Source organism: Siniperca chuatsi, linkage group LG16 (genome assembly GCF_020085105.1).
Source record: "Siniperca chuatsi isolate FFG_IHB_CAS linkage group LG16, ASM2008510v1, whole genome shotgun sequence".
NCBI classification, from domain to species: domain Eukaryota; kingdom Metazoa; phylum Chordata; class Actinopteri; order Centrarchiformes; family Sinipercidae; genus Siniperca; species Siniperca chuatsi.
Window position 1 is genome coordinate 27,531,613 of NC_058057.1, and position 25,602 is coordinate 27,557,214.

The window sequence follows — 25,602 nt, forward strand, 5'->3', positions numbered from 1 at the left end:
CTGAATAGCGCGACATCTCCATGCCAAATGGATTAAAAGCCATTGCATTCATTTCAGCATCAGAACAAAACACCTCAGTTCAGCCGAGTTTGGCTTGGCAGCTCGGAAAGTGACCATGCAAACCATTTGGAAGGTTGTGTTTGCTTACTGTGTATTCGAGCTGCAAGACAAACTCCAGATACGGAGTTCACTTTTGAAAAGTGTATTCAGTCTGGGGAATCAAATTTCTTGCTTTAGATTGAACTAATATCTCTGAAATATTGGTAATTCACTACATACAAGCAAGCAAGCCTATCTTCCAAATGAACAATTATCTTGTGCTTTTTCTGACATTCCTGCTTCAACAAACACCCCATTTATTAGGCGTCATGGTCAGTATCTGATTCCAAACACTGGTGGAATGTAACAAAATACATTTACTCAAGTACTGTACCTAAGTACACATTCGAGGTACTTTACTTCAGTATTTCCATTCTATGCACCTTTATACTTCCACTCTGCCACATCTCAGAGGGAAGAACTTTACTTTTTACGTCACTTCATTTGTCTGACGGATTAAGTTACTTTACAGATCACAGAAAAGGTTTCAGTCGTAGTCATCTGGACACTGTTACAAAAAAAAGCTACAAACCACACATTTGAAGACAGTGAGGTGAAGATTCTAAGTAGAGAGAAGAGTTGGTTTGAAAGAGGAGTCAAAGAAGCCATCCATCCATCCATCCATTTTCTACCACTTGGTCCCCGTTAGGGGGTCGCGGGTGACTGGAGCCTATCCCAGTGACTTCGGGCCTTAGGCAGGGCACACCCTGGACAGTGGCCAACTCGTCGCAGGGCGAACACAGACACAGACAAGGACAGACAACCATTCACTCACACATTCATTCAATACGGGCAATTTAGAGTTATCAATTAACCTACACATGCATGTCTTTGGACGGTGGGAGGAAGCCGGAGAACCCGGAGAGAACCCACGGTAACACGGGGAGGACATGCAGACTCCACCCAGAGAGATTGTGTGATGTTGGTCCGGTCCGGGAATCGAACCCACGAACCCACGATCTCCTTATTGGGAGGCAGGAGCTGTAGCCGCTCTGCCACCGTGCACCCCTCAAAGAAGCCATTTTTGTGAAAAAAGAAAACCCCTCTTTGAACTCTGCCCAACGTTTACCACAGAGTATTAACACCGTGGTCACGCCAATCACACGCTAATCAGGTACTTAACAGTGATGAGGCAGGTGCAGCCAGAAAACAATAGGCCTGACCGATAGGCCTTACTGATTACTGGGCCATCATGGAAACAATTAGTTCAGTTTCAGGTGAAACTAGGCAGGGTAAACAGCAGACACTCAGGAAGACTCCTTCCTGAGGGCGGGGCTTAAGCAACACAGAGTAGCTTAAATTTCTGAGTTTCCGTTCCATTTTTTCACAATTGAGAATGACTTCCGGATGGGAGCCAAAACGTCTTGATTCTGAAAACAGTGTCCAGATGACTACGACTGAAACCTTTTCTCTTAAACTCTTTAACCCCCCCTCGGATCAGCTGGAAAACGCATTGTCACATCGTTTCTCTGAGCTCAGGAAGACTTTTTAGAGATACGTGGTTCTCACAGGACAGCAACGCTACAAACACATGATGATCTTATAGACCATGATGCATTGCTGTAGATGAAACTACCCGACAGTATATAAAGCAGTTAAAATGAGTTCAACCTTAAACATCTGCAGCAGTAAAAGTTCACTATTATATAAATGGGAATTTACCGAAGTTATAAAAAACCTGACACTCGTCAGTGCCCGATCCGTTCTGCATATGCGCGCGTACTTAGTCCGCCCGAATTGTACCACGGATGTGTGAACGTTTTACTTGACAGCCAGCGAGTTTTTTTTATATATTGAATGAACTGAATCGAATAAACACAGAATTAAAACAAAATATTTTTTTACGTTTTGTTTCATTTTTAATTACAAATGAAACACGGGCCGAACTATTACACTTCCAACGATTAAAAACCATTTTGTTATCTGAAGTGTGAGTTGGATTCTTTTATGATCAGTCATTGACATCACAAGTAATTTTGAGCAGGCACATTTGTGGAAACCTTCTTTGACTGACAGGACCACTTTAGCGCATGTGCTCCGGCAAAGATACTCTCAAACAAAGAACGCATTACGGGCCGCACCAGTGGTATGAAATGGTATACACTTCCTGTCTCCTAAGTGGGCGTGGTCGACTCTCCCCAGTTAAATAATAATAAATATAGTAGTATTATTAAGCAAAGAAACACACATTTATTTTTTTTAATTTTAACTTTTAATTCATGGTTTCACATATAAGTCCCTTTAGTTTAGATTTAGATTGTCTATCGGGTGGGAAAGCGGTGCTCACGTTCACTTCTCCCATTGGATTGATTAGACTCAGGACCTGCTGCTAGTCTCCTAAAGAGGCGGGGCAGTGGTGAAACCCACGTGACACAGATCCAAATGACACAAATCCGTTGGGTCCAATAACATTTGGAAAGTCTAGAAGAGCCGCACGATTAAATCATTTTATCCCCATTCAAGTTAGCAGAGGGCTAAACCGGATGTTAGCCGGCTCGCACAGCCTGAGCCCTCCGAGGGAGGCGGGGTTAAAGGAAACGCTAGTGCGCTTGCGTCTGTGGGGCCGCACAATGCAGAAGCTAAAGGACGATCCGGGTCATTTTAAACCGGGAAGTCTTTTTTTGTAGATAAATGGCAGACTTTCTGGGGAAGACCTGGTCTGATTGGGAAGACGGCATTCATCCCATTTTGGATGGAGCAGAGTTTATCAGTGGATCAAAACCATGACAACCCAGAGTTGGGACCGAGAGGCAGAGCTGTTATGCTTTAAATATTGTTGGAAACAAAACACCCAAGTGTCTTTTTGATTCCACTCTTGTTCCACTGCTGGGACATGCGCTTCTTGGACAAATAACAGCTTCCTTGGAAACTTTACATGAATAACAACCTCAAATATTTGATTCTCTGGGACACAGCAATATAAAGAACAGACCTATACCATTTATGGTGAGAAGAGGTGTTATTTTATTTTCGGTGTAAAATTGCTTAAATCCCTCTTTAGACGCCCAAACATTCCCCTGTGTGCACTGAGAGCAGCATCAAAGGCTGTCTGTGGGCTTTATGGGCTGTGTGTGTGTGTGTGTGTGTGTGTTCAGGTGTAGAGTTACAACACTTGCTCATGCTGTGTTTGTTGTGCAGTAAAGTGTAAAGAGGCAGAGAGTTGTTCTGACGCCTGTGAGGTGCCGGCCACATGGCCAAAACTTAAAAACAAAGGAAAAGATGGGTCACACACTCTTAAGGGCAACACACACCAGCCGGGTCGGATTATGTCAGGGTTAGGGGGGTTTTATTGCCCTGATGATGGCACTAGATGAAAAGTCAGAGGATCACAGAAGTTATTACAGTTCATCCCGAGAGCAACATGAATGTGTGTACAAGTACAGTGGTGTGAAAAAGTGTTTGCCCCCTTCCTGATGTCTTATTTTTCTGCATGTTTGTCACACTTAAATGTTTCAGATCATCAAACAAATTTAAATATTAGTCAAAGATAACACGAGTAAACACAAAATGCAGTTTTTAAATGAAAGTTGTTATAAAGGGAAAACAAAATCCAAACCTACATGGCCCTGTGTGAAAAAGTGATTGCCCCACCCGTTAAAACATAACTTAACTGTGGTTTATCACACCTGAGTTTAATTTCGCAAGTAAAAATTGAGACATTTCAGTCTGGACCGAAGGTGTGCACCACCCTACTGACACCGCCACCCAAAGAACCGTGTCACTAGCATTGCCGGATAGCACAGCACTGTCCCAAAGATAGCGGAGCAGTTTGGAGTAGAGAACAAAGTTACAGATGTGTAGGTGACAGAAATACCAAGGAATATCAATAATGATAATGTGGTTTTATTTCTTCATACCTTTTCTTAATGAGACCCGTTTTGGAGCAGGGCCCTCTCGTGCAGCTCCTAAACGGCCTGACCGCTGTGTCAATAGCAACAGAAAACAGCGTGTGTTTTTTAAAGGAGATCCGGCTAACAGACCAGTTTTGGTACCTACATAACATTTGTAAGTAAGCAGCATACAGTGATGATGAAATCATTAACAATTGTTATTTATTTAATCATTAACTTTAAAGATCATCCGGTCCAAGCAGGGACTGTTCTAAACATAATTTGAAAAAAATGAGACATCTCTTAAATGTTCTGGCAATGTAAACATTATGACACAATAAATAGAACCATTAGATAATAATGAATACTAAAACAATAAAGATAAGTTACTAACCACCCTCTTCCCCTTGTGTTTTCCAGCCTCTACCTTCTCTGTCACGAGCCCCACAACGGAGGAGGGCCCCCTGGAGCAGCTCCCCCACACGGCCCACCGGCGAGAGAAACGCTGCTCCTGCGAGAACCAGAAGGACAAGGAGTGTATTTTTTTCTGCCACATTGGCATCGTCTGGGTCAACACCCCGAGGTGAGTTTGCTGTCAGCAAGAGAAGAAAGAGTTTGTTTTCACAGTAATGGAACACTGTGATAAATTTTACGGTGATACAATGTGATAATAAAACAGACCAAAGAGAAGAAGAAATCAATAATCTGTCCGAAACCTCAGAGGGATGTACAAGAGTTTTCCCTGCAGCAGTAGCTGGGAGGTTTCCGGTTCACACACAGCAGCTCGAGTCCAGAACTAAGACAAACTTTCACTGTTTTGCCAGGTCGGTGGTTTTCAGAGTAGAAAACTGCAAGCTCAAACGGCCATCACTATTTAAAAACACAGTTCATATTATCCAGATTACAGATGTAGTCAAATACACGATACATGACAGACGGAAAAATCTGCAGATTGTATTCAAAATGTAAGCTTTCTAAAACTGTCTGCAACTTTGGTTTTTAGGTGTGTTCTTTTGTTCGTATGCTAAAAGGCCCGTCACTCCGTTTGAGACTGTTTCCATGCTGGTGTCTGGATCACAGCCTTTTAAAGACTCTTTCGGTAAACTGATAATGCTTAAATATGAAAACTGACAATTCTCAAATGATTAGTAGAAATGTGCCAGCACAGTGTTTCTTATTAAACCTGCTCTGTTTTCCCGTTAGTGCCCGTATATTCATTGAATATACCGTATATATATATTCTCCCCTTTCACTCCATTACTTTTAAACTGAAAGAGTCCACATACATGTCTTTATTTGCAAAGAAAATTGTATTTGACTTCCTGAGCTGAGCGATACCCACTCCATGCAAGATCAAATAAAAAGGCTGCTATCCTTTGGTTTCTTTATGTTTGGTCTCTGAGAAAACCAGTGAAAAGACATGAAAAGACATAGTTGGCTTCACAGTAGGCATGTCTCCTCTAAACATCATGTTGTGGACGCAGAACACCCAGGGCAGCACGTCAAAACACCCTAAATTATACACTTCTCAACTTCAGCTGTGATTTCTATAAAGATGTCGAACAGGAGGCCTCAAAACAAAAGGCTGTGGAACGAGATGTTAGAAAGAGACACACCACAGGCTGTTACCAGGCCTGAAGACACTGGCTACAGAGTGAAGTGCTAACCCACACATCGACGCATGTAGCATCGGTGAACGAAAGATTAACTCAAACCATCCCTCTGTTTATTTCAGTTCAAATGTGTAACCTGAAATGCATCATGTCTGGACCTTTGGGATGTTTCCTCGGACGATGCTAATGCTAACTAATTATGTCCGATTTCAGCTGCCTCATCCTGCAATGTGAACATTTCAAGAATAATTACGTCAGAACACTTTGACTCATTTTGAAGGTTGTTCGTGTGTTCGCAGTTAGGGTTAGTGTTCAGGGAGGAGGGAGGCCATCTTCAGGTTAAACTCACTCAATGTTCTTGGAAAACTTGTTTTGGCCTGTGGACTTGCAAAAGTTGCTCGCATTGTAAACATGAAGACTAGTGGCAGGAGCCCACGACGAATCCTCAGTTTTCCAATGGACACGTATTGTTTATGTCTTGTCCTTCAAAGGAAGCGCCCCCTAAAGGCTCTGATATGCTCCAAGAAGGACGCGGATGTGGTTCTGTTTAACATTACATTGGTTGTAAAGTACCATCTGAGCTTTAATGGAGCAGCAAATGTGTGTGTGTATATATAAATATAAATATATATGTGTGTATATATGTAATATACAGTTTCTATACCGTACTTCTGTAGGTGAAACAGTAGTGTCTGAACACCAAAAGACTCACTACAAATAATACGAAGAAGAAGCTTCATTAAAAAACAGTATCTGATGTTGTGTAAATGTATATTCCTCAAACATTACATGACCCCAACTTTTTCAAGTATACTGTGGCCAGCAAGTTACTGTAATAGATTTCATGAACTGGCTAAAGGTGAAATCACTGCTTTGTCACAGTAATCACAGAATAACATCTCTGACATCAAAACAATGCTGCACCGTGTTGGTTTAACTTCAAATTCATCTCCGCGTTCTTTTATCAGCACAGAAACCTTGTTTTTTTTTTCATTTCCTAGTGCAGCGGATCATATTTTTCAATTGCCTGGCCTCAAATAGGGCCCAGGCGCACGGCTGCCTTCACAATTGGGAGCAATTAACTTCATTTTAGTTCAGTATGCACAAGCAATGTAAGCAGTTAGATGTGGTGGAACTAATAAGAAAGAGCACCTTTCCTAAAGAAGGATAATTTCTGCCATGTTTCCTCTTGCTGTTTCTAAATAGCCCGTTTTAACTCTTTAACACGAACCCACCAGGGAGACCACAAAGAGTCTGAAATCCCTGTGGTCGGACCCTGATCTGCCCACAACTCCTTACAATCTTGAGCAGTTCACATTAAACTGTTAAATTAAAATGAGAAGGATTTGTGATCATTTCTGTGGTCCGTGACTTTGAACCGAACACATAATTGATAACTTGATAATAACAATGTTGTTCAAACTGACTTTATTTCAGCTGTAAATTTTATCTTGTGGTTCATTTTTGCAGCTTCTTCTTTAATCTCATCAGAGATTTCAACAAATTTAACCAACCTGTGTGATTGTGTTTGACAAAACGTACGCCACATTACTTGACGACATACTGTACTGTTTTTTTCATGCCATGCCAATAAGTCACATTCGAAATTCATTAACTAATTAAAGAGAGGTGTCACCGAAATAGCTTCCAGAGATGAGCCAAAAACAGCTCCTGCAGCGGTGCGACCCTCTCACTAAAGCTCAGACGGTTAGTTTAGTCTAAACATAGCAGTGTGGTAAAATGCAATCTTCCTGCCTTCATCGTAAAGACGTTTTTAAACAGCACTGGCAGTTCCCACCATCACTAACTATACCACTGAACCCTGTGGGCACCAGGGAGCTCCTGAGTGCTCTTTTCTTTCGCAGCACATCCTGCCGAAACACCATTTTGTTTTAAATATGTAAACTAGTTAACATGTGCTTGACGTGGTGAGAAGTCTGGGGATTTTCTGTATTTTGCTTCATGTCAATAAATCTCGTGAGCAGAGTCAAACCAGCAGTGAACGTCGCTGCTAACGAGTGTTGTGTGTGAATCACAGCTGATGGATCTTCTTCCTCTGAGCCGCAGAGCTCCGCTGTTGTCCAGAAACTATTAAAACACATCAAATGTGGATTAATCTGCCGCTGAAAATAGTCCCCAACAAATGCACTGATAAAAACTACAGCGAGCAGCAGTTTGAGGAAATCACTGAGCCTTTTTAAACATGAAACTATATCTGTGCGGTGTTTTTAAAGATGTATGAGCGCCACAGACAGGAAGTCAGGAAGTATTGAGAGACGGACTAACATGTTACTCGGTTTGGGTATTTTTATGGGATTTGTTGACAATAAGAAAAATAGGAAGTAGAGTAACACTAAATGTTACCTTAAGGGAGGTCCTCTTGCTAGCTGCCATTAGGTACCAGCAAAAAACAGAAACTCTTAAATACCTTCAGCGTAAGTGTTATTTTTAAAGTCAGATCTTCACATTTTCACGCTTATCCTCAAAAACACTTGAGGGCGTACTGACAGCTTCAAGGGTGGGGGTGGGGGTGGGGGTGGGGTCGGGGTGGTTGGGTGTGTTGTGAGTCAGACTCTCATGCAGGAGACTGGAGATCGTGTCCTGTCATTAACACAAGAATTTAAAACACATTGACATTGAACGTTGAAATACTTTGTCATGAACGTAGTCCAGGGTTTTCCAGAATCGTTCAGTATCAACGTACTTGTCTGGCAACAGGAATGCACATAACCCATAACTCTTTCAATAGAGACAAGTAGAATAGAAGAGTCCAACAGGATTTTGGTGCAGTGGAGCCATAACTTATCGAGCTACAGTTCAGGTCAGGATTTATTCAGCTCTGTATTGAAATACAGCACATACTGTAACTGAAGGGAGGGGCTCATTACTTATGAGTCAAAGAATCAGAAAAACTCTTTAAAAGGTCAAAGGTATAAAAGGGGAAGTGAAGCCAACAGAGTGACATAAAAGGTAACAAAATGATATCGCAGAAATGAGCAGACAGAAGCTGGGAGAGTGTTGACGGAGGATGGTGCGGAGCAGAGGAAAGGGTCGTATTTCATCACCGGCCACCATTACCGTTTGATTAAAAAAAAAGACACAAAGCCGTTTAACAGTGTTATCTCTATAAAATGATTTGTCACAACTGGACTCGCATCTAAATTCAGTCTGACTGCCGCTCCCAGAAACCGGAGTTCAAATATGTGTCTGTAACAATAAAGACAAAACCGTAGTTTTATTTTAAGGTATGTCCTTGTTTTGACATAAGTGTAGCGCTGTTAAGCCACTGGCATCTGCTGGCAGTTCTACCTGTGGTCTAGTTAACCCCACCTCTGATCCAGCTGTGGATCCCCCTCCGACCTGCAGCCGGCTGAGAGCCGTCACCGCGGTCACACTGGCACCAGATGGATCAGCAGCAGGATGATTCACTGCAGCTACACAGCAGTAAAACAAAACTGAGTCTACTAACAGCAGCATGTTTCCCAAAATGTCAAACTATTCCTTCAACAAATGTCACCTCAGGCAGCAAGTGTGGCGACTAGCAGTGCACGTACCGGAGCCACGGCGATGACATTTAAAGAGTGGCAGCAGTTATCATCTGAAACATTTGGTCCCTCAGACAAAACAAGCTGACAGAGTGAAATCCATTGAAGAGGCAAAAATATGAATTTCTGCACCTTCAAAGGCCAGAAAAGACCAGACGACGAGGGGAACAGCAGTTGTTTTTTATTATTTACTAAGCAGAAGGAGACGTATTGAAAATGGGAATGGCTTCATCTAAAAGCTAATTCTTTGCTTTGAACATCACACACCGAGGTCAACAAGGACGAGTGAATATTCAACACTGACTCTTTGGCTTTCTGTCTTCCAGCCACGTGGTTCCTTACGGGTTTGGTTCAGTCCGCCTCAGGAGGGAGCTCGGCCGCTGCCTCTGCACAGACAAACAGGACGCCGAGTGTTTGAGCTTCTGCTCCGTCCAGAGGCAAGCAGAGTGAGGACACACACACACACACACACACATAAATTGAGAGAAACACAGACTAATAAAATACACTCATGTTTCTCATCCCATTTTCTTTTCCTCAGAGGGGAAAATGCTGAGGTGAAGACAGAGACTGACAAACGATTGAAGAGTAACAGAGCTGCATTCTGGGAAAAAAGGAGCCGACACACACTCAAACACCAGACCTGAGAGAGAGGAGAAACTACACCAACGGAGGTCCTTTATGCATCAGAAATAACCACAATGGACCCTTTAGTTCGTCTCTCTGCCCTGATGACAGTTTGGACATGTACAGTGTGTGTGTATTATGTAAATGTAATGATGGTGAAGTATTAGGATAGGAGTGCTGACTACTGACAAGCTCATCTTTTTGACATTTGGCTGATGACACACAGGGAGGGAGTTGAACCTGTGACCTTTCTGTTACTGGATGATCTCAGCTGATTTGTAATACTGAGGGGCGGAAAACATTTCAGTTTAGGCTGCTACCAGAAATTACACAGCTTTGGGAAGAAAGGCCCAGAAATGTACAACTTATTGGTTTTTAAAGGTCCAGCGTGGAGGATTTAGTGGCCTCTAGTGGTGAAATTGCAGTTTGCAACCATTTGAATCCGGCTCGCCTCGCCCTCCCCTTCCAAGTGTGTAGGAGAAACTACGGTGGCCACGAAAAAAAAAAACCCCTAACGGCCCTATCTAGAGCCAGGGTTTGGTTTGTCCGTTCTGGGCTCCTGTAGAAACGTGGCGGTGCAACATGGCGGCCTCCGTGGAAAGAGACCCGCTCCCTCTGGAGATATAGACGGCTCATTCTAAGGTAACGAAAACACAACGCTTCTTATTTTCAGGTGATTGTACACTAATGAAAACACACTTCTGAATATTATATTCCATGTCTGCTAATAGCTCCTCCTAAATGTGACACACTGGACCTTTTAATTCCAAATTCTTCCTGTAAAGTGTCGGTGCAGTCAAACACAGCTCTGTTGTTGTGGGCGGAAAACCTCACATCTCCAGCCTTGTTTTTACACACATTTACATTTGTCTGCGTTAGTTTTATGGGTTTTTATGAAGACCGGTGATATATAGATCATACGGAGGGCCATTTACATAGAAAGTATTTGCATGGACACTTTTATTTCTCTGTGTTCACGTACAGTCATCTGACGTAATATTTAAGAGAGGGCCGTCAAAAACATTTGAAGAATGAAGTGATTTTGAGCAAAAAGCCATAATATGAAAACAAAGTTCTAATTTTATAAGAAAAGGTCATAATACTGTAATATGAGTTAAAGCTGTAATTTTAGGAGAAAATAAAATTACAATAAGTCGTACTTTTCAAGAAAAAGTCGTAATCTGATATGAGAATAAAGTCGTGGGAACAGATATATTTGGAGAGCAGTGACGTATGTTGTGACTGGGGAACACTGGATTATGTGGACACTATCACAGTTACTGACTCTAAACTAACTGTAGTTTTTCTCAAAGTATGAATAAACATTTTTGTCAAGTTATGACTTTATCTTGAAATAGGACTTTTTCATGTAAAATTACAACTTTATTCTCAAATTATTACAATTATTTTATAAAATTACAGCTTTATCTTGAAATGGTACAACTTTTTCTAGTCTGACTTTATTATTGAACTATTAGATTTTCTTGTATATTTTCAACTTTATTCTTGAGATGTTACAACTTGTAATATTATGATTTTTTGTTCTCAAAACAGTAAAATTTCTCTTAAAACATAAAATATTTAGACTTTATTTTCAAAATCTCAGCAGCGGCCTGTCATCACCTTCTAGATTTGACTTTTTGACAAAGAATAAGCTATTACAAACATTGTGTGATTTTAGAGGTTTCTTGCAGTGAACTCTGAAATCATAGTTCCTGCAACTGTGCATAGACAACAGGACAACATTTTTAAAAGCTATGAAATGTTCACTGTAATGGATCCTCAGTAGGTTTCATGTCTCTGCAAACTTTCCAGTGTCCTGAAGTGAAAGTAGGAACATGTGGCTGAACATGTGGCAGCAGCTGTAGTAGCTTTAGAAAATGGTCCCAAAGCATAACTTGAAGAATAAGTTATGAACAGTGAGCTAAAACATGTCAAACCAACCGTACGGTGCTTAGGTTTTGTTAAATATTATGTCACATTTGAACTGGAGTTATGAGGTTTTCCCATAACAAGAGTGTCCTGTAGCTGTCGGTCAGTCGTCCTGTTCTCACAGCTTTAGAAATCTTTGTCTGAATGTGAATGGTAATGTCTCAGTTTTACAGTTTGTGTAAACAACACAAAACATGTTGTTGTTGTTTTGGAGAATCTTTTTATTTTCACAAGAATGCATGCAGTTTAATTATTGTGCTAAGTCTCCAGCAGAGTTGTTCTTTTATGCCTTATTGATAACTTTAGTTATTCCTCCAACATGTCAAAGTATCCCTGAAAATGACACAAAGAGATGTTGGACTGTAAAACAAATATTTATTTACCCTACACTGAAGTATACTCACAATGTGTAACCTCCCTCTGCGCATGTGGAATATAACCAAAATAACGTTTAAATACATCAGCCTCTCAACAGAACTGTAAGTACTTTAAGTGCCATCAGCGTCTCCTCAGTAGTATAACTCAGTCTGTCATTAGAGGCAGGAGTGGCGGGTTGGTGACTTGACCTTTTGCTGGAAGTGACGGGACTGCTGACTCTGATCCGAGGCGCTGTGCCCATGTAACCCCTTTACGCCCGTCAGAAAACCACAACACGCTCGGCTCTCTCTCACTTTTTCTCACTGTAGTTCCTTCAGGCCAAAAAAAGAACAGGTAAGAATGTAATGAACTGTGAGGCCTCGGGACAGTTTGAAACGTGATTACAGAAACAGCTCATGTTAAGTGCTGCCTTCTAGGACTGATGATACAGAAACTGAGGTTTTCTGTCCCTATTTTAATCTTTCTACCTGTACTTCACAGTAAACTTAAACTTTAAACAAAGATAAAACAAGGATTCATTTGTTAGTATTAAACATTGCTGGGAAATTCATGTATTATGCATCTCTAAAGACGCTTCTTCACGTACAAGTCCTTCAACATGGACTCTTACTGAAAGATTAGTGCCCCTTGTGGATGAAAGTGGAAGTTTACTGAGCTTAATAAAAAACACCTACAGTTCATATTTTGTGAAATAGCAAGTGACATAATCTAGAAATGAAAATCTACAACTAAGTGCAAAGAAAACTTTATTAGGACGCTACGGAGACCGCCCGGGGTCACATGGTAGAAAAAAATAATGATTTGGAAATCAGTTTAGCAACAAATGCTAACAGATTGCTAAACTGAGCACGTGGTTTAGGGGGGCATATAAATAATAATAATAATTCAGCAGTTTTTAAGTAACGTAATGGACCATTTAACTGTCACACCAGCGACATGAAAGCACAGACTGATAACTGGTGTGAGTCACAGCACGTTAGCCACTGTACAATTCCTCTTTGATTGTCAAAGCACAAGTTATCTCAAAACTCGTCTCCTAATCTAAATTTTATCCTCACATTCAAAACATTTAGCATGTCCCGATCAAGATATTTGGTGTCTGCGATAACAAGGCCAAACCAGATTCAGTGTGTCTTCAGCGGGACAGAGATGGGGATGTTGACAAAAGGCTTTGAACCTGGACTGTTGGCTGAAAAATTGCCTCTTTTTTTAATAATATATGTTTCTGAGGCCTTGTTTCATCAGACTGGGTTATTTTAAAGTCATGAGCTCAAAGTCAATCAGTGAAAAAATAACACGATAATCAATCTGGCATGTTTCGCTTTCATTCATGCTGTTTTGTGTTACACTGCGCTCACACAACAATGGAAACGATGAACTTTAACAAAGGCTGTTATTCAAACCTCCTCACGCTGAAACAGAAAAGTAGTTTATTGTCGGCGTCAAGTGAAACGTTCAAAGAGTTTTGTTCCAAAATGAAGCAGTAAAACATCTTCGATTACCTGCTCCGAAAAACAAGGACTGATATCACATAATTAAAAACACATCATGCTGTTTTTGTCCTCCCAAAGAGCAGCAGGTAACTCTCAGTCTTGGCTGACATTAAAACAACATTTAAGATATGTAATATTTCATCATAACATATATATATATAATGAAATCCAGCAGTTGCTTGCGAGTTGTGAAACAGAACTCTTGGTTTAATTTTGCCTGATTTTGTCTTCAGCCTATGGTGACAAACAAAAGTCCATCTGTAAAATAGCTTTTGTAGGATGTTCTGAACACAACCCTTTAAAAATGTATAGCATCATATATGTACTTGTGTTTATTTTATTGCAGGATATTTATTTTGTTAAAGATTTTTAAATTACTTCAACACATTAAAAACAACCCCTGAATTCTAACAGTAATCTGACTTTGTGTGTGTAACATGTTCAAACAAACGAATGAATGAATAGTTTGGCTCCAACATAAGCTAGACTGCAGTTTTTACCAGACTGGAGTGAAGGTGAATGTCTTCATGAAATATTGTCGAAGACAGTTTCAAGGCGATCCAGTGGGAGACCCTTGAAACCGCAACATATCGCACATATCAAAGAAATGATTGGCTGACATCAGTCACTGCTTTAGCCTCCAGCTGAGCTTAGACTAACTTGTGTTTTCCCCAAAAAACATTAATAAACCTGAGCGATGGCAGTGGAGACACCGTACAGGCACGTCTGTGATGTGCTGGCCACGATCCTGCTGCTGATGGCTGCAGGTGTTAAACTGAGAAAGAATGTCACACATTCTACAGAAGGTTATAAATTAGCGTTTTATAGCCTGTCAGGTTTTTTCTTTTGCAAATTTGGAGCCGTCTCAGCCAGCAAGCTATGAAAATAACTCAAGCAGACTTTTGTTTCTCTCTGCAATCTGTGTGTATCATTACGTTGTTTTTAGCCATGCTAGCTGCATGCTAGCTGCATGCTAGCTGCATGCTGTTGGTCTGTCGGTCCACCACTTTGGTTCAGACTGAAATATCTCAACAACTTTTGGATGGACTGCCATTAAATTTGGTTCAGACATTCATGCTCCCCTCAGGATGAACTGTAATAACTCTGCTGATCCTCTGACTTTCCATCTAGCGCCACCATCAGGTCGACACGTTAACGCGTCCGACACTTTGGTTTCTGACCAAACACCTGCAGAGCTGATGGCGCTCCCATCAGCCTCAGCTGCGCTCTGTGTTTACTGCTAACTAGCTAATGCTAGCGTGATGACATGCTAAACTAAGATGGCGAACATGGTAAACAGTATACCTGCTAAACATCAGCATGTTAGCATTGTTATTGTTAGCATGCTGATGTTAGCAATTATCTCAAAGCACCGCTGTAGCGCAGTACAGCCTCAGAGAGCTGCTCATGGCTGCAGACTGTCTTGCTTCTTTCTGTCTGTGTCCTCAGACCATCGTGGCCCCAGTATTTACTTATACTGCTTACGCCAGAAGGACCGAACAGTGTAGACGTTGTTAGACAGCAGCAACAAGAAGAGGCTTTTGGACACTCTCCGTGATGCAGGACGTTAGGACTTAGCATTCATCTCTGTATGGAGAAAGTTTTCCACAAACACACTCTGACAAAATAACAGTAAAGCACTTTGAATCAACTGTATTGTGCGAAAAGTTCTTTATAAATAAAGCTGAGTTGAGTATTTCCAACATTTTGAGGTGATTTTATGAAACTTTTGCTTCAGTGCAGTCATTGAACAGGTTCCTGGCATGGCCCCGTCAACAAATGGTCAACAAACTAACATGAACGGTGAGCATATTTCATTTTTTCATTTGGCTGATGTGTTAAAAGCAAAGAGAGAAACATTCACATCGACAAAGTCACATTCCACTCAAACCTCTGCAAGTTGATTTGTTGCACAGCTGGGCTTGTCGGTGCCTGCTCTCTGATACTGATTCATAGCATACAAGTGGAGCATGTTTTTCATGTTATTTTTTCGGTGTACCATTGAAACAATTAATCAATGAGCTAATTGAAATTTATTCATCTGTTTTGATCATCAATTAATCATTTATGTCGTTTTTTATCTCACAACATTCGCTCTGTAGTTGCAGCTTCTCTGTTTGCTCTCTCTCAGTGTATGTGACTGTAAAGTGAATAACAAGACATTTGAAGACGTCACCGTGGGCTTTAGGAAACTGCGACGGGCATTTTTCACTTTTTTCTGACATTTTATAGACCGAATGATTCACAGATTGATCGAGAAAATAACCAGAAGATGAATCGACAATTAAATGAATCACGAGTTGCAGCACTATTGGGGCTTTGGCTAATAAAATAGCTTATTCAGGACTTGGTTTTCAAATCTTGAGTGTTGAATTAAAGGAGCCAGAAAGGATATATTGTATATGAAATCATTTTGGAATGTGAATATAAGCAGATGATTAAGTGGGCAGACTAAAGACTAAACAATTAGTCTGTTGCAGTAACAGGTTAAAACTTTTAATTCAGCTTTTAACTATTCAGCAGCTCAAATCTTCCTCATAATCCTTTACATCCATGTGTGTATGTCACAGGCCCAACATACCGCTGTCAGGAAATTTTACACTTCAGCGTCTTGCTCAAGGGCACAGCACTGGCTAATGGAGGGACTGAACCTGTGACCCTGCAGGTGATGGTTGGCGAGGGACGACCAGTAAGCCCTGGTCAGAAGACCTGAGAGACCTGCTGGAGCAGGTCAGAGACGCACTCAGGTGCCCGACCTTTACCAACTCGGGTCTGTTGTATCACAACCTGAGATAGAGGTGATCAGACTACTGTAGTTCCTTTTTCACCTGCCTCACCGAGTCGTCCCTGGACCGTCTACAAATGGTCCAGAACACTGCTGCAACTCACATCACACCCATCCTATCGTCTTTCCACTGGCCTCCCATCACATTCAGGATTCATTTTAAGGTTCTTGTTTTCATATAGAGCCCTGCGTGGTCAGGCACCTGAGTGCGTCCCTGACCTGCTCCACCCTTATATCACCTGAAAACGAAAGGTGAGCGTGCCTTTGAAGTGGCGTCTCCGACGGCGCGCACGTCTTCCTACACACTTACGTTCTGCGGCAAAAAGCAGCTGAACGTTCGATTTGTTCGAACAGGCCTTCGTCTCGCCTCGTGCTGTCTAGTGTTTGTTTTGTGTGTTTGTAAGGTCTGTTGTTGCTTATGTTTTATTGTTTGTTTCCTGTTGTTAGTGTTTTTGGCAATATTTTATAAATGGAAAAAACATGCACGGGTCAGCGATTTGATATGTTGATCCAAGTACACAGCCTGATCAAACATAACACCAAGACTTCTAAGATTAGACTGTGCAGCTGAAGAAAGGGATCCAATACACTGAGCACTTCAGCGGGTGGATGATCTCATTTTATCGGCCCATTATTTTTCAAAAATCTGTTTGACCTCACGCTTCAAATATCGACCTGGAGACATAACTGCTTTTCTTAAACAACAACAAGCAAACAATGTCTGAGTGAGCCAAACTCATGTGTGTTGTCCACGTGTTACAAAGCTGAGAGTTCAAGAGTAGCCCGACGCTATAAAACTCCAGAAAGACACATCTGTTTGTGTTGAAATTTCAAATGCAAACTTCAAATGTAACCACACATCGTTCTGCCAGCTCAAAATTTCCTTCAGGTTCGTAAAATGGGATGAATTAGACATCAGACAAGAAGCTGTTTGGTGATGGTTCAAGAAAAAAGCATCTTCTGGAACAATATGGCGGCCATGTTGTTGACAGCAGCAGCACTGAGGGTGCGGTTTTGTCAAATCAGATCTTTAATCAATGAGTCAGCGCTAATAGATGCACTTGATATTTCCAGACTATTTGTGGCTGTGGTGTTGCACAAAAATCTGGTCTCCGTGCACCTGCAGTGTCAGCGGGCCCCCTTTCTCTTTTCATACATTAGTTGTCACGCCTGTAATTATACAATTATAACTACATTTCATAATGAAAGACAACCAAACAAGACTTAACTGGAAGCGTGTTTTATTTGCAGAATTAAGATGAATTAGTTTCTGTTGCAACAGAGAAGAAGCACATTCAACTTTAGAAACTTAAAGGCACTATACATACACACACACACACACACACACACACACACCAAGGTAGCGTCAGTATTAAAACTGAAAACACAAGATTAGAAGCTGCTATCACTCTCAAACATGTTGACTGGTCTTAATACAGAGAGGCATGTTAAATAACAAATCGATAGTAAAACACAGTAAAACCAATCACATTACAGAAAGTATTACTTGAGAAACAAACATTCTACATTGTACGTTACACCTTTAAATTGTATGATATTGCGTAATTCCTGTATACAGACTTGATTTTAGTGTCGTAAATGACTCCTTGGAATGACTTTGAGTTGCCACTGTACGAGCTCAGCTTGTCTGCCTCCTCAGGGTCATGAGCAGATGCTGATGATGGACCTGCAGCTGATTCCCTCTCTGTGGTGAACTGAAGCCAACGCTGCCTCATTTATCTGCAAGCTAACTAGTATCACATTAGCTAGCTAGCCACATGACATCACATACCACGGTTAAACCAATCTGAAACACTGTTAGGTCTCTTTTGGTGGCCTGATTTCACTTTTCGTTTTAATGACATGATTGCTCACCTGAAGTCTTCAGCATCAGCACAATTACAGCGTTAACCATGTGATTTCACGTATCTTCTTTTTAAAACCCACATCCTTTAATTTCAGTTCCAGTCAAGATCCTGACAATTCCAGAGATCTCATATATGTCAATAACAGAAAAGTGTGATACAGAAGAATTAAATGTACAGTGGGGCAAAAAAGTATTTAGTCAGCCACCAATTGTGCAAGTTCTCCCCCTTAAAAAGATGAGAGAGGCCTGTAATTTTCATCATAGGTACACTTCAACTATGAGAGTCAGAATGGGGGGAAAGAATCCAGAAAGTGACATCGTCTGATTTTTAATGAATTAATTCCTTGGTAAAATATGTATTTGGTCACCTACAAACAAGCAAGATTTCTGGCTCTCACAGACCTGTAACTTCTTCTTTAAGAGGCTCCTCTGTCCTCCACTCGTTACCTGTATTAATGGCACCTGTTTGAACTTGTTATCAGAATAAAAGACACCTGTCCACAACCGTCACACTCCAAACTCCACTGTGGCCGAGACCAAAGAGCTGTCAATGGACACCAGAAACAAAATGGTAGACCTGCACCAGGCTGGGAAGACTGAATGTGCAATAGGTAAGCAGCTTGGTGTGAAGAAATCAACTGTGGGAGAAAGTATTAGAAAATGGAAGACATACAAAAACAACATACTGATAATCTCCCTCGATCTGGGGCTCCACGCAGGATCTCACCCCGTGGGGTCAAAATGATCACAAGAATGGTGAGCAGAAATCCCAGAACCACACGGGGGGACCTAGTGACTGACCTGCAGAGAGCTGGGACCAAAGTAACAAAGGTTATCATCAGTAGCACACTACGCCGCCAGGGACTCAAATCCTGCAGTGCCAGACGTGTCCCCCTGCTTAAGCCAGTACATGCCCAGGCCCGTCTGAAGTTTGCTAGAGAGCATTTGGATGATCCAGAAGAGGACTGGGAGAATGTCACATGGTCAGATGAAACCAAAATAGAACTTTTTGGTAGAAAATCAACTTGTTTGTGTTTCGAGGAGAAAGAATGCTGAGTTGCATCCAAAGAACACCAAACCTACTGTGAAGCATGGGGGTGGAAACATCGTGCTTTGGGGCTGTTTTTCTGCAAAGGGACCGGGGCGACTGATCCGTGTAAAGGAAAGAATGAATGGGGCCATGTATCGTGAGATTTTGAGTGAAAACCTTCCATCAGCAAGGGCATTGAAGATGAAACATGGCTGGGTCTTTCAGCGTGACAATGATCCCAAACACACCGCCCGGGCAACGAAGGAGTGGCTTCGTAAGAAGCATTTCAAGGTCCTGGAGCAGCCTAGCCAGTCTCCAGATCTCAACCCCATAGAAAATCTCTGGAGGGAGTTGAAAGTCCTTGTTGCCCAGCGACAGCCCCAAAACATCACTGCTCTAGAGGAGATCTGCATGGAGGAATGGACCAAAATACCAGCAACAGTGTGTGAAAACCTTGTGAAGACTTACAGAAAACGTTTGAGCTCTGTCATTGCCAACAGAGGGTATATAACAAAGTATTCAGAAACTTTTATTGACAAAATACTTATTTTCCACCATGATTTGCAAATAAATTCTTTAAAAATCAGACGATGTGATTTTCTGGATTCTTTCCCCCCATTCTGACTCTCATAGTTGAAGTGTACCTATGATGAAAATTACAGGCCTCTCATCTTTTTAAGTGGGAGAACTTGCACAATTGGTAGCTGACTAAATACTTTTTTGCCCCACTGTATGTAAGTAAGTCATGTTGAGTTTCAATACACCAATCAGGGACTAGAACATTTAAGGGGAATAAGAAATAGTGTTTTGTAAGCTTCCCAGTAGACAAGAGATCTGAGGAACTCTTCATTCTTGTTGTTAATATTATTTCAGTCAGACGACTCTCTGGGAATAGATTATTATGTGTGCAGTGCTGATATCTAGGCTCTGAGCTTGTTACAGGTTTATGCATAAATAATAATTCAATAATATAACTGTGACAGGAGCCATTCTGCCAGCATGAGTACTTTTATCTTTGATACTTTGAGTACATGTTGCTGATAATACTTCCATACTTTTACTTTAAATTTTGAAAACCGAACTTTAACCTGTGATGGAGGATTGCTTCATTGCTACTTGTTGCACCACTGGTATCTACTCTAACATTCATACTTCTGTAATAACAATTATCACTAAAGTGCTCTTAAGCAACACTGTGACTGAGGATTTCCCTGCATCTGGAGAAATAAATCTTTTCATCACCATTGAAGTGAATTTACTCTGAGGGAAATATCTGCCATCACTGGAATAATTAGAGATGATTTCCATCCACAAGCCACAATGAAGCCAACTGAACAGAATAACTAGAAATGATGATGGAGGTATGTAGCTTTCTGCTGGTATTCCATCCTGGATGCTTTGCAGTGCAGAAGCAGAATGCTTCCTTTACAACACTGCCATCTGGTGGAAAACCTGCACCACAGCGTGAACTCACAGCCTACTGTATGAGAAGAGTCAGAAAGCTTTTCTTTTTTTACTGAAATGAGACTACTACACTCAGAACAGGTAGGCGACTGATAAGACCCCAAGACTTTAATTGTACAGCTGTTTTATTCGGAGGAGTGAAAAGGTGAATTTGTCTCATCTCACAGCATCAGCCACGTTCCCTTGAGCAAAGCATTTAATCAGAAGACTGGTCCAGTGGAAGACTGTATATTATCTGGAGAGAGCACAGAAATAACTTGTTTTTTATGCATATTTTGAATGCCTTCTTTTCAAATCAATCTTTATTTGTCACAAACTGTACATTATTATCACAAGTACAATGTTTGAAATATATATATATAAAAAAAAGTTAAAATACAGTTATATTTTCTTTCTATTTTTTCCCATACTAGCTATGCTGATGGGGTTTTTTTTAATGGTAACACCAGCTCCGTCTCCCTGTTTTCCCCTTTCAGCATCACAACCTCTCTGTTACCTTTAAAGGTCACCAACCTTTTCTCATGTCACGGCAGTGTTTCGGACAGACAGGCAGGGGACACCGATATGGAGACAGATGGTTTTATTGGATAAAAGCCAGGTAGAACGGGTATGCCGGTACGGAGATGGGGAAGTCTGTTAGAGGGAAGACCCGCTGGAGAGGGAGATTGCTGGAGACAGGGAACTGGAGAGGGAGAACGCTGGAGACAGGAGATCGCTAGAGAAGGGACTGGAGACAGGAGATCGCTGGAGACAGGAGAATGCTGGAGACAGGAGATTGCTGGAGACAGGAGATCGCTGGAGACAGGGGATTGGAGACAGGAGATCGCTGGAGAATAAGGGTTATGCTGAGTAGCATAGGGACACCTAGTTACAATCGAGGTCGGACCCAGACTTAGGTGAGTGCAGGGCATTTATGCAGGCTGTGATTGGGAGCTAATGGGGAGCAGGAGTGTGATTGGGAGTAGGTGTGAATGATTAGTGGATGGTGGAGCTTGGCGTATCCGTGACAGGCAGCAGGTCATAATAGTTTTTTTATCGCTGGTACATCCACACTCTGCAATGTCAAGAGCAACCAGAACAGTCAGATGTGTAAAAGACATTGTTTACTTTGAGGATGTGCTGGAGTTGTCCTTGAACATACTGAATCCTCCGGGGTTCACAGCAGCAGCAGTACCCTCCTTCTCTGCCGGAGTGGGAGGCTCCGGATTCCCAGACATCAATGGTTCTGCCAGCTCCTCTATCAATCTTCATGTCGCCGGCTCCCTGTTCTGTTGTCCGTCACCGGCTCCCTGTCTTGCTGTCCCGTCGCCGGGTCCTCATCTGGTTCTCCAGCCTGCAGAGGGTTTCCGCCTTCGCCGCCGGCCTGCAGAGGGTCTCCGCCTTCACCGCCGGCCTCCAGAGGGTCAACGCCTTTGCTGCCAGTCACCAGAGGGTCTCTGTCTTCGCCGCCGGCATTCCGCCAGGCCTCCAGATGGTTTTGATCTTTGTCCCAGACCTCATAAGGTGAGCTCCACACAGGTCCAGCTCCCGGACCGTCAGACCAAAGCCCTCAGTTCCGCAAGTCCAGCCCCTGGGTTGTCCGCCTGAGGTCCTCAGCTCTGCACAAGGCCAGCCCCTGGGTCATCCGCCCCGAGGCTCCCAGCTCCACACCTGTTCAGCCCCCGGGCCGTCCGTCTGTCCGAGGCTACCAGCTCCACAGCTGTTCAGCCCCCAAGCCGTCTGTCCGAGGCTACCAGCTCCACAGCTGTTCAGCCCCTGAGCCGTCTGTTCAATGCTCCCAGCTCCTCACCTGTCCAGCCTCCGGGCCGTCTGTCAGAGGCTCCCAGCTCCACAGCTTTCCAGCCCCCGGGCCGTCTGTCCGAGGTTCCCAGCTCCTCACATGCCCAACCCCCAGGCCGTCCGCCCGGATCAACCTGCTCCCAGTGGAAGAGGACGACCACCACGTCAGCGGGGTCCTCGGCCATCGGGAGCTGGGGGGAGGTAATGTCACAGACACGCCAGGCTCCACCATCAGTTAATCATACACACCTGCTCCCTATCACACTCCTGCTCCCCATCAGCACCTAAAACAGCCAGGATAAAAGCACATCACTCACCTCAGCCAGTTGTCTGATCTCATTTTACGAAGGACTCTACATGGGATTCTCCACGACTCCTATATTCCACTCCAGCGTGGTATCCACTCCATTCTACTCCAGCAGGTTTTCCCGTCTCCGTACATCATCGACTAGTTGTGAGCTTACCTGCATACCTGTCTGCTCTGGCTGTAACCCAATAAAGATCCATCTGTCTCCTGCCTGTCGGTCCGTAACAACCCCTGATTGCTCCCCAAATGTATGTGGGGGAAGATGTTAGCCACTTTGGGCAAAAGCACCTGCAAGATTTAGTAATATCCACTGAAAAAAACGTCCTCATCTTTTTATTAACACAAAGTCTTGGTGAACGGTATCAGTCGGCGTTAACCTCTGTAATGAATACAATGCATTTTCTGTAACTGCTTCACAATAAAAGCTTCCATGTGATTTGCCAATGGAGGTCTTTTGCTGTGGAGCACGAGCAGCGGGAAGTGATCGCTTTGAATTGGCAGTAACTTAAAGGTTAAGGCTGGTGTTATTCTATACTGTCTGACTTCCTGTCTGTGGCTCTCAGCTTCGAGCCCATTGGTTCTTGCTGAAGACGTAAATCTTTAAACCAAATCTTTTTACCAAACAAACAGGAGGAAATGATACATTTGTTGGGGACTATTTTCAGCGGCGGATGAATCCACATGTGGTGCTGTAGTGAGTGTTTGGGGCAGCAGGACGGTGTGTGTGGGGCGGAGTCAGAATAAACTACAGTGTGTGTGTTCATGGTGATGAAGGAACATGTCACCCAGTGCAACAGAGCGGCTCGCTGATGTGTTTTAATAGTTTCTGGACGACAGTGGAGGAAGAAGATCCATCAGCTGTGATTCACACACACACTCCTGTTAGCAGAGACGTTCACTGCTGGTTTGACTCGTGAGATTTGATGACAAGGAGAACAATATAGAAAATCTCTAGACTGATCCAAAATAAATGTGATAAATAGTTTTAATTCTTAAATTTGCAAGGAGTAACAGCTTTAATCTTCCAGTAAAATAATTAATACATGTGTTGTCCAAAAAGCCCAGATATAAAAAAAAATGTTTATTTTCTTTTAGTTTAGTGTTTAGTCCCGTTTAAACTCCATGGGTGAGATATATATTTCATGAGTCACACTGTGATGTCCCTTTTATTACATTATTACTTGGTACTTTGTTCTCACACTTGTGATCGTGGCTCTCTGGTGTCTATTATTCTCCTCTCTTCTTGTTCACAGAGTTTATTTAGCTGCATAGCTTTCAGGTCTGTCTAACACAATGGCGTCATCAGTCACGTGTTTTCTTCACTGGACACAAGCTAAAACAGTGACTTCACGGAAGAGAAACCAGCTTCGGAGCTTCGGTGTCATCCACCCATCTCTAAAGGAAAGCGGCTTCCACATGAGGTGTGGGGGAAAGTGACGGAGCGCGAACAGGTGAGGTGTGGGGGAAAGTGACGGAGCGAGAACAGGTGAGGTGGAGCGCGAACAGGTGAGGTGTGGGGGAAAGTGACGGAGCGAGAACAGGTGAGGTGGAGCGCGAACAGGTGAGGTGTGGGGGAAAGTGACGGAGCGCGAACCGCCGGTGGGCGGGCCCTGTCCTCAGGTGAGCAGAAAGTGGTAGCCTGCAGGTATGTCGAGAAGCGCGTGCTCCTCCTGGGACCGCGCACAGGTAAAGCGAAAGCGACCGGGCATTGCGATGATTTCTAAGTCAAACACCGATTGAAGACGATGAAATGTTCTCAGCGGGGTTCATCAGTGATGAAGGTTTAGTCATGAACGTTTGATTAGACTTCCTGATCCTGTTTCTGTTAGTCTATATAATGCCATCACACTAAATATTGGGCGACGTTATGTAGCCTCTTCATTTTAATGGACACGAGCATTTATATCTAGTAGTTATTAACAACAATTTACGGCCATTTGAAAACGTTTTACAGACAGAAAACTTGAGCAACAACACTGATCGAACAGGCTTCACGAGAACAGCGGGGAGGAGGGCGGAAGACGACGAGTTCACCACTTTATAAAATACAGGAGTCCAACCTAAAGCGGATCCAGAGAATTCACCCGCCTGGACCCGTTCATGCAGACAGCACGTCACTGATTAATTAATTAATCACTCCTTCCGCCCATAACCCCCCACACACACACACACACACACACACACACACACAACTCCCAATTCTCTCAATTCCATTTTTCAATTCAATGGGGCTTTATTGGCATGGGAAACAGAAGTTAACATTGCCAAAGCATGTGTGAAATAAACATACACAAACAGAAGAATTCATTAATTCATCAACTGTAGACTTGCAGTTAAAATACAAAATACAAAAAGTGTGTGTGTGTGTGTAGGTCATTCACTGTCCCTCAGGTTGTGGCATGTTGATATATATTGGGCAGCAGGATCTGCCTCCTTCTCCTAGGAGTATCTGAGTTTACAGAGTGGAACTTGTTAAAGTAAACGTTCCTTATTTCATAGAAAATTGTAGATTGTAGGAGGAAGTGCATCTCTGTCTCAACAGTGAGCACATATTCTGTTTTCTTTTGGCTGGCAGGATTTTTTGTGTCTTCCTGTTTCGATTGCCAGTTTGTGGTCACTGAGTCTGTACTTGGTCAGGATCTGTCTCTGCTTTCTGTCTCTGACAGCAGAGAGATATTCTGCCAGTTCATCGTCTCTCTTCAGGGCCAGATAACTTTCTGATCTACTTTGGCTTTTAGTTTCTTCTTTCCAATGTTCCAAATAGGTTTCTTTACATTGTGTTATAATTTGGTTTACTCTGATTGGTGTTTGGAAAGCAGTGCCGTTGTGAGACTGGTCAGAGTGTGTCTGAGG

General features: G+C 42.5%; 1 protein-coding gene across 3 annotated transcripts in view; it reads left to right on the forward strand.

The window, feature by feature from the left end:
• The window catches only part of si:ch211-202p1.5 (uncharacterized protein LOC103909337 homolog), a 37,050-nt gene extending 23,763 nt beyond the window's left edge, over nt 1-13,287 (forward strand). For 2 of the 3 annotated variants that reach the window (XM_044168118.1, XM_044168120.1), the window contains 3 exons: nt 4,350-4,512; nt 9,414-9,533; nt 9,629-13,287. In XM_044168118.1, coding sequence (XP_044024053.1) covers nt 4,350-4,512; nt 9,414-9,533; nt 9,629-9,734 — 389 coding nt within the window. In that variant the 3' untranslated portion in view covers nt 9,735-13,287. The remainder of the gene's footprint in view (nt 1-4,349; nt 4,513-9,413; nt 9,534-9,628) is intronic. The other variant, XM_044168119.1, reaches the window with a different exon arrangement.
• The last annotated feature ends 12,315 nt before the right edge of the window (nt 13,288-25,602 follow it).